The 9,987-nt window shown below is 33.9% G+C and overlaps 1 protein-coding gene across 2 annotated transcripts; it reads right to left on the bottom strand.

Moving 5' to 3' along the window:
- Positions 1 to 726: 726 nt before the first annotated feature.
- On the bottom strand, positions 727 to 6,107 carry LOC112728185 (uncharacterized). Of its 2 annotated transcripts, XR_011868894.1 has the most exons (3): positions 5,693 to 5,839; positions 3,650 to 3,717; positions 3,121 to 3,299 (listed from the first exon to the last, which is right to left on the bottom strand). XR_011868894.1 is itself a non-coding variant. In XM_025778220.2 (2 exons), exons 1-2 carry the CDS (start codon positions 5,954 to 5,956, stop codon positions 888 to 890), a joined length of 1,545 nt encoding a protein of 514 aa, XP_025634005.1. In that variant the 5' UTR covers positions 5,957 to 6,107; the 3' UTR covers positions 727 to 887. The 2 variants fall into 2 exon arrangements, 1 of the variants encoding a protein (XP_025634005.1); XM_025778220.2 differs by lacking the exons at positions 3,121 to 3,299; positions 3,650 to 3,717 and adding an exon at positions 727 to 2,168 and having other exon boundaries at positions 5,693 to 6,107.
- Between the last annotated feature and the right edge of the window lie 3,880 nt (positions 6,108 to 9,987).

Here is a 9,987-nt window from a genome sequence, read left to right as displayed (position 1 = left end):
TATTGATTTATATGTATAAAACTATAAATTTTGATAAATATAAGAGTAAATTATATATCTCTTATATACAAAATTTCTATACATATAAATTACTATTAACCAAATATTAATAAAAACTAATAATATTTACTGAAAATGTAAAATTGACCCGTATTTTATTTATGCTTGTATATAACCGGAACTTAAACATAAAACAAACGGAGCCTCAATTAGCACCGACTTCGGATGAAATACAATCACTTTTTTTTTTTCTTTGTCTTTTTTGTTATTGTTAGCGGTACATTGATTTATTGGAACTGAGTATTGGATAATGGGAAATTGGGAATACTTAATAAAAATTGTAATCAAAATGATTGAAAGTGTAAGAAGAAATATTTATATAGGGCTGAGTTGAACATTTTTATTGACATTTCTTTAGACAATTTACTGGCGGGGAGATGAAGATGATATAGAATTTAAACAGAATTTTTTAAAAGCATTAACAATAATATTAAAACGAAGTTTGTAACGCTGCGCATCCCGCAATTCATGCTAAATTTCTTTCAAAAATCCGGATATGTTTCATTTTCATCTTACATCAGTATCTTCTCACAATTATTACAATCTACATGGTCAAAATATATTCAGTTTTTGTCTGCTTAAATGTTAAAAGGATCATCATTCATTCATGAACAAGCTCGCCAATGCATCCCAGGAACAAACACCAAGAAGTTGCAGCAAGCAACATAGAGGAACGTAGCAATAACATTCATTTGAGAATTTCATGCAGCATTCATAGATATATATATCTGGTTGAAACGTAGTCCAAACAACATAAAATGAAATTTAAACCCAAAGAAAGTGCAAAATTCACTGGAGAGAGAGAAAATAAAATAAGAGTGGTTCTATCATTTATCTTGGTTCTGTGAGGTGGAAGCTTCACACTCTGAAGCTATTTGGTCATTTGCTGCCCCTGAGTTGTCTGATAAAGTCGCAATTAAACTAGGCTGGGGATACTCATGCTGCTGTTTCAATTCACGATTTCCACCTGCATTTTGGGAACCGATGTTAGAATCCTCCGGAGCATTAACATGTGCCATAATTTCCAAGGCTTGTGTCTGAGACAGCTGGGGTTCATAACTGGATCCAGCAATAGAGGGCACTGCACCCAGCATCTGAGCAGCCACGGGACCAGTCTGCGGTGCAGTTCCTGGTGTTTGTCCTTGTGCCTGTGCTTGTGCTTGAGATAATACATTCATCAGAAGCTGAGCCAAAAGGACTTGCGGATCATTATCACCTTGTTGGACTTGAGCATTGATTGCATTTGAGAGGGCATTGATGTCAGGGGGGTTAAGTGCTTGTTGAAGCCCTAGTATTCCGGACAAAGCTTGTGGGCCATGGGCACGCTTGAGATTCGACAAGTGCTTTTTCCCGGTCACATGACTCTGGTAAACAACCTCGGACTCACACTTGACATTACACAATTCACATTTAAAAGGCACAAACTGCTCGGCTGCTTGAGGTTGCACTGGCTTTCTTGATCCATCACCAGTCCTCATTGATTTAGATCCTCGTCCCCCTCTCATCTTACGCTTCAATCCCCGTCCCCGTCCAGCAGTGTTATCCCTGAATTTTCCCTCAGGCTCTTCAGCTGAAACTGCTGAAGTCTCTCCAAGGTTATTCTGCAGCTGTGCTTCGTCATTTTGATTAGCAGCTGCAACTTCAGTGCCAATATTTTCTGGCGGGCCTCCATTGTTCCCCGACTCCTTGACTGTCTTAGGCTGAGCTGTATGAATCTGTTCTTTCTTTTGTTCATTTATTGCCTTCTGTCTCTCTAATTCTTCACGGGCTTTCACATTCTTCTTGTGCTTCTTTCCATTCTTATGTTGTTCCATGACTTCCAGAGTATTACATCCAACCTTACAAATTTCACACCATGCCTTAGGTGGTGGTGGTGGTGGTGGTGCGCCAGGCACTTGAGCTTGTTTGGGTGATGTTGATGACGAAGGTTGCACCACTAAAGTAACCCCAGCAGCAGAAGTCAAATCTACACCATCAGATACGACAGTTGCAGAAGAGTTAGCAGGGAAGTGTCCGCGTCCCCTCCCGCGATTGAACTGGCCTCGCCCACCCCCTCTAAACGACCTACCACCCCTGCCACCCCTACCTCTGTATTGAAATGGCGCAGTCTGTAATAGGAATTCAAGTATGAACACAAGCTTGTATTTACATCGTTGCAATATTCAGGTAAAACATTGTTAAACAAAGGAACAAATTAGAATGACAATATATCTGATATCCATACAAATGACACCATATCAGAAGGGCAGTGATACTCAGCAAAATAAACAGTTATAACAATATAAACTTTCAGCAATTCCTCATATCCACAATAATCCGTCAACATTATGGTATGCAAGTCAATTGATGGAAAACTTGTGACTAACCAAAGCTTGCACATACCAGAGAAACAGTATCATGACAGAGATTAAAATGAAGAAAAGGAAGTATCTGCTTCCGAAAGTTAATAATGAAGGAGAAATTTAGAACCATGACTATGAAATACAAAGTTTAATCTATGTATATCAAAAATCAAAATATCAATTTCAAAATAACAAGTTGTCATTCACCTGAAAACATAAATAATCAATTCAACGAAAAATTAAAACCCTCAACTGTTGTCAAGCAACAACATAACAAAGATCTAATTGCACGAAAAAGGAACAAAAGAAATGGAAAAGCAATTTTTACAATTTGCTTAGATTCTTTGCTATGTAGGTTTAACAATTTTATTCTTTTGGATGCTTTCCTTCGCCATTTTTCAATCCAAAACTAATCAGTTTTGGGCCTCATGCCCTGGTCCACCTTAATTCCAAAACTAAATTGAAGGCTACTAACACTGGATCCAGTATTTAGAAATGTTCCCATATTCTTCCACCATCCCTGTCTCTGTGATCTAACAAGTCAGCAATGCAAGGAGAATATAGAAACATCACCAAAATGTTAAGCATGAGGGCCCTAAACACGGAAAATGCTTTATTTTCCCATTTTGGAGAATCAAATTTCATGTTGATAAACCATTTATCAAACATGGAATTCCCTGATTATGGAGATAACATCAATGGTTAATATACCATTTCTCCATAATTTTCTAATCAATCAATACCCACCCATCAACTGGGGATTTTGACCAAATCATACCCATTGACAATTTTATGAGCCTCAAGATACTGTTGATCAAGCATTCCTGGACAATTTCTCAAGGTCCTGAAAACATGCTCAACGCTTCCCTAAGTCTGAAACTGAAGATAAAACACCCTCTGACAGAAGAAGAAACAAAGATATCAAACCAAAATCATATCCAATGAATGAAAAAAAGAAAAAAGTTTCTTTTCTTTAACTGTAAGGCCTGCTTTTTCAGCTTAAACAGCCAGACAGTTAAAAAGAGAAACATGACGATCTGATGCCCACATCAGCTCTAAAGCAACCAGCAAAGACCCAGCACCATCCGGCATTGATGTAATGATGTGGCACCATAGGTTAGAGCCATTTATTAACTCATACATTGCAATTACTGTCTTTATCTGGTCACTCTAGGGTGCTGTGGCCAATTTTGCAGAGCTCTCAACACCTTCTGAATGGTTTAGATGAAAAGCTGAGGATATAATACCTATTCAAATATTGGCCTTTTGTCCAGAGAAAGTCCCATTCCTGAGGAAGCACAGCAAGATATTCTCTCTAAAAGCATAACAAAATGTTTAAAAATGATTAAGTGCTACAAAATCTTTTATGAGCCTTTTCTATTTAATTCTTCAAACATACAATTGTCTTTTAGGTGGAATTGAGAAACTAGCATGTTAGTGTAGCAGCAAATATGCTGAACTGAGTCTACCACATGTTCCTCCCACTAATCTTGTTTAGTGCCAAACAGGGAGACACTTGAGAAAAAGAAGCTGCTATGGCTTTCTTTTTCCCCTGCCACAATCATTGGGAAGAATTAGTAAAATTAGAAAGCACTTTGAACATATGTAGACACTCAGAACTAAGAACATTAACAATGAAGTTTTGAGTTAACAAACTTTTAAATGCAGTCCTGTACTCATGTTCATCTAAAAACAGACCTAGGGAGGAAAAAGACAAAGACCTTATTGTATCAATGAAAAATAAAAAGAAAAAAAAATCTTGATTGATCCCAATGGCATTGATTAAATGATATAGCAAACTCACCTAGTGGTACAATAAAACATGGCTTTTGTTGTTGGTCAAAATTCCAGAAAAAATGTAAAAACTTGATGAGGTGCTTATAGATGTACTATCCAATTATATATCAAGCACCAAATGTCGGTACAAGTAATAAAACTTCCATAGAAGTTTGGGTGGTATTTTGCTCAGTAAGAATGTTATCATAACTAGAGTAAGAAATAGATGAGTAAAACTTTCTATGGAACTGCTATTTGTTCCCTTATGCTCGACACCTGATACAAAGTGTTAGGCAGGTAAGGAACAAAATGTACCAAAGGAGGAAGGACATATAGAAGTTATGCTATAAAATATTCTTTTTTTAATAAAAGCTGTTCTAAAATAGTGATAGTATTTATACTTTCCAAAATAAAGACACTGAAATAGTATGATGTGAGAAGAATCAACTGATAGTCAATGATATCAATCTCAGCAAAGACAATATTGCGGCAGAAAGAAAATATTCAAGAACAACATAGTTATGGCATCCATACCCAATAGCAACACGTTCCATTCCTTTAATAATTCTCATAACACATAACCAAATGTGTAACAAGAAGAGCCAAGTCTTGTCCAACTAGATGTAGTAAGCATATTTATCACACCATAGTCTCCTATCAACTAACAAATTACGTTAATATGTTTAGAAATCTAAATCCTTCTTGACGATTCCATTTATAGATTTCCTTGCCTCATTCTATATTAGCTTCTCAACTACTCTCCATTTGATCCACTCTTCTTACCAAGAGTCTGAGACTTCTACTAATCTACATAGTCCCCACTTCCATACATAGTTAAACCACCTAACACTAGATTTAGATTCTATCATCCCTTTTCGTAGTAGTTATAACCCAAATTCTCTTTCTGATACTTTCTTTTAGCTATGGACTACAAGTTCTTTCCACTAACAAAACAATACCACCAATTACAAATTCATCACCATTTTCACAATAATAAACTACCATAATATTCATTCCAATGTATTCATTTCTAATACCACATTACTGCTGTTTATTACCTATGGTTTACAAGCCCTCTGTACATAACCAAACCACCTTATCCGAGATTCTATCATTTTCAGACTAAGTAGTCCCATAATAAAATTTGGGCAAATTACACTCACTCCCATGAAATTTAGTGAAATTCAACCAAACTTCCCTCGATCTCTAATAGCATATACTGGCATTCCTAAATATGTAGGTAATACTTCATCCAATATCCTTGTATTTTCACAAAATGCGACACTAAACACCTCTGTAAAGGGATAAGGTAACATTATCTTCCTTTAAAAAGGAAAGTTCATGGGAGATCAGTGTAATTTGCCCTTCAATTTTCTCTCAGCTCTCTAATGCACTCATTGCAAAATCCTATATTATCCAAATCAAATAAATAAATAATCATATTTTTATCACTGAGAAAAACTCAACAAAATTATCAATTAAATTGAAAGAGAAAAGAAAGGGGGAAATTATACCGGGGCGTGCGTGGGTCTTTGAGGAGCCGGTTCAGGATTGACACCGGGAGGGTGAACCGGTGCGGATTCGGGTTGGAATTGAAGGTGAGCTTGAGTTGGATCAGGATAATACGCGTATTGTTGAGTGTAGGGATAATATGGTTGTTGATACGCATAGGATTGATCGTAAGCTTGGATTTGAGATGGATCATACTCATATGAATATGCTTGTTGTTGTTGTTGCTGCTGCTGCTGCTGTTGTTGTTGGTACGCAGAATAATCCATGGCTCTGCAACGAAGCGAAGTCGTCGCAAAAGGAAGAGAAAGAGAAAGAAGAAGATGATGAGGGGAATCAAGAAGGGAGATGCTCTTGTTATTGCCAATGCCTGTAGCCGGATGGAACGCACGATTGGGTCGTCGTTTCACTTCTCATTTCACTAGAGTTTTTCATGATTTTTTTAAATAATATAATATTTACAAAAATAAACACAATCCAAGAAAATTACTTGTTGGCAGTGCCAAGTCAAATAAGTAACAAAATTTAGCTACTAGCTAATCTTTTTATACGGTCACCGTGATAAATAATAAAAATAAAAGGGCAAATTTGTTGCTAAAAAAATTATTTCGTTTTTTAAAATAGTTTTTAAAAATATTTTTAATTAAAATTATTTTTTAAAAAATTTAAATTAATCTAGTTACTTCTTTTGTTATTTTTTATTAATTATTTTAAAATTTATTAATGTGACACTTTAAGTGATACTGCAAAATACATAAGAATCTTAATTGATTATTAGTATGATGAGTTTATAAAATTAGATTAAATTAAAATTTAATTAAAAAAAAATTTAAAGCATTGTAATTTGATCTAATTTCATAAACTTATCATATTAATCGTTAATTAGGATAACTATGTGTATATTATGGTGTCACTTAATATATTACATTAAAATAACTAATTTAAAATTTTTAAAAAATAAATTTGATTAAAAAATTTTTTAAAAACTATTTTAACCATTTACTCTAAATAACAAATTTTTAAATATGTCCCATTGACTCATGAGATACATTTATATGTAATAGAAAAGAAAAACGTAATTTTTTATAAAACATGTCAATATTAATAAACATTATATTTATTTAAAAAAAATATTCGACTATCATACATTTGGCCGTTCTTTTTTTAAAGGAAAAAAAATTAAAATTTAGATCTAGTCGATAAAATAATAAAGTAATAAATTATTTTCTATTGATTTTATAATTTTTATCATATATAAGTCTCATTATTTTAGTTTAAGAGTGATTAACTCTTTACTTTAAAAGACCTTAATCCTAAAAATTATAGCAATCATAGTCACGCACCACATTTTTGTAATCTTTATTTTTTTACACTAACTAAAAAATGGATCTAGCAAATAATAATAATTTTTTTCTAGAAAATATATGTATAATTAAAAAAAAAACTATTACATTTAATTTAATACTGTTAGATAAAATATAATCTTTATAAGAAAATTATAAAAAAATAAATAGTTACATGGTAATGTCTTCATATATAATATTTATATGGGTAAAGTATATTTTTTGTCCCTGAAATTTGCTAAAAGTTTCAAAAATATCCCTAAGTTTTGATTTGTTTCAATTCTGTCCCTCAAGTTTTTGATTTGCATCAATTTTACCCTTATTACTAATTTTTTGATAATTAATATTTTTCTTTCCAAATATATCCCTCCCTTATTATACCTATCATCATCATCATCATCACAATCCTCTGTCTCTCTTTCTTTCTCTCTTTTCATCTTCATCGTCCTCTCCACCCCCATCATCATCACAATCCTCTGTCTCTCTTTCTTTCTCTCCATCTCCATCACCACCATCTCCGTTAAGCCCCAATCTTCGATGACTACCACCCTTTTTCTTCTTCTTCGCGCAAACCCAGACACAACGAAGCCATCGCTCTTCCTCCTTCTCTGTTAGCAAACAGAGAATGAGATGTGGGATAGATTCTATAGAATCGGTTTTTGGAGGAACTCTTCTCGCAGGATCCCTCTAGCAATGCTCTTACCACTTTTTACTCTCAATATGTTCATTGAAATTTCAAAAAGCATGCATTTTTGCCCAACAATGAAGTTTTTAAAAAAAAAAAAACCATACTTTTTGATGATGCAGGTGTTTAAAGATGTGGTCTTTTCTCTCATCCTGCTCTTCTTCTTATTTTCTCTCTTTTTTTAATTTTTTATTTTTTTTGGGAGAGGAGAGGAGGTTGGAGTATGATCATGGTCATGATGATAAATTTGTTTCTTTTGGATGTTGGCATTTTGAGAAATGAGAAGTGTGTTGAAATGGATCATGTTTGGTTCTTTGTCATTTAATTTTTGTGTTATTAATTTTCCAATGAGGTATAGTACGAGTAATATTGAAAGGAAAAAACTTTGTTGTTGGGGTCATGGTTTCAGGTTGATGTGGCAGCAAAAGGATTTTGCTTTGCTTTGTGTGAAATCTGGAAACAAAAAAAAAGGAAGAAACTTTGTTGTTGGGTCAGGGTTTCAGGTTGGTGTGGCAGCAAAAGGATTTTGCTTTGCTTTGTGTGAAATCTAGAAACAAAAAAATGTATTAACCCAACTAGTACTAATAATTAATGAGGCTGGGTTTGCTAACGGAGAAGGAGGAAGAGCGATGGCTTCGTTGTTGCTGGGTTTGTGCGAAGAAGAAGAAAAAGCGTAGTAGTCATCGAAGATTGGGGCTCAACGGAGATGGTGGTGATGGAGATAGAGAGAAAGAAAGAGAGACAGAGGGTTGTAGTGATGATGGGGTGGAGAGGACGGTGAAGATGAAAAGAGAGAAAGAAAGAGAGACAGAGGGTTGTGATGATGACGATGATAGGTATAATAAGGGAGGGGTATATTTGAAAAGAAAAATATTAATTATCAAAAAATTAGTAATAAGGGTAAAATTGATGCAAATCGAAAACTTGAGGGACAAAATTAAAACAAATCAAAACTTAGGGATATTTTTGAAACTTTTAGCAAACTTCAGGGACAAAAAGTATACTTTACCCTATTTATATCTATTTTAAATTAAATTAGATCATTTGACAGTTAGTTATCTATTTGATTTTTGAAATTCACAAGAGGTGCGAAAACGGTTACAGGCCAATCTAAATTTCCCGCAATAGGTGTACCAATGGTAACTGTCAGCTGACATTAGGGTAGTTTATAAATAAATCTTTAGAAACACATTGTAAATAGTTCAGTTCTTTTTGGAAAACACTTAGAAACCCAAAATGTTCTCAAACACTTGTACTTTGTTTTTTCCCAGTTTTTATTAATAAAATTTCTCTACTTTTACGTCTTCTTCTCTTTTACGTTCATGTTTCTTCCTTCATCTTCTTTTTAATTTCCTATTTGTTTCAATTTCTACAATTTACTTCGCCACCGGCACCTTGCATTTATATGTTTATTTGTTACTTTTATTCCTTTTAATTTTATTTGACGTTACAATTGCGACATTAAGATACCCACGTTTTCTTTTAAACATAAACAAAATTTGAGTAAAACAAATTGGCACGTCCGGTGGGACCTTGTCAATAGATTGTAGTTTGTCAAAAGAAAAATTAGGAGTTTTGAATTTGCATGTGGTTACGCAGTGGGAAGATTGTGTTTCCAGAAATAGGGGTGAGCACGGGTCGGTTTGGTTTGGGTTCAAGGTGAAATTAAAACCAAACCGATCAAAATGTAATTAGTTCGGATTTGCATTTTTTGTGCATGTACCCGAACCAAACCAAACCGATTAAGAACAGATTGGTTTGGTTCGGGTAATTGGGTACCCGATGACTTTGAAATTCATAAAAAAACTAAATTTTTATCTTAAAATTCAACAAGTACAATAAACATATAACATTAGTATAAATAATCTAAACATGTTAAATACCAAATACATTAAAAACTAAACTCATTAAAATCCAAATATATTAATAGTGAATAATCTCACTAAAAGCCACTAAAAGCCATATATATATATATATATATATATATATATATATATATATATATATATATATTTATTTATTTTTTATTTAATTAATATATGATCAGGTTTACGGGTTGGTTCGGATTCCGCACCCCCAGAACCGATACCCGAACCAATCACTAACAAAGGTCATTGGTTTGGTTCGGATTGGACTCGATTACCCGTTGGTTTCAGAACCAATTTAATTGGTTCAGTTCGGGTTCGGACAGACAATCGGGTACCCACTACCCGTGCTCACCCCTATCCAAAAACCAAGAAATCAGTGTCAGTTGACATGTCAAATACATCTG

The sequence above is a fragment of the Arachis hypogaea genome, chromosome 12, assembly GCF_003086295.3.
Source record: "Arachis hypogaea cultivar Tifrunner chromosome 12, arahy.Tifrunner.gnm2.J5K5, whole genome shotgun sequence".
In the NCBI taxonomy this organism is placed as follows: Eukaryota; Viridiplantae; Streptophyta; class Magnoliopsida; order Fabales; family Fabaceae; genus Arachis; species Arachis hypogaea.
This window is presented reverse-complemented; position numbering and strand designations above follow the sequence as displayed.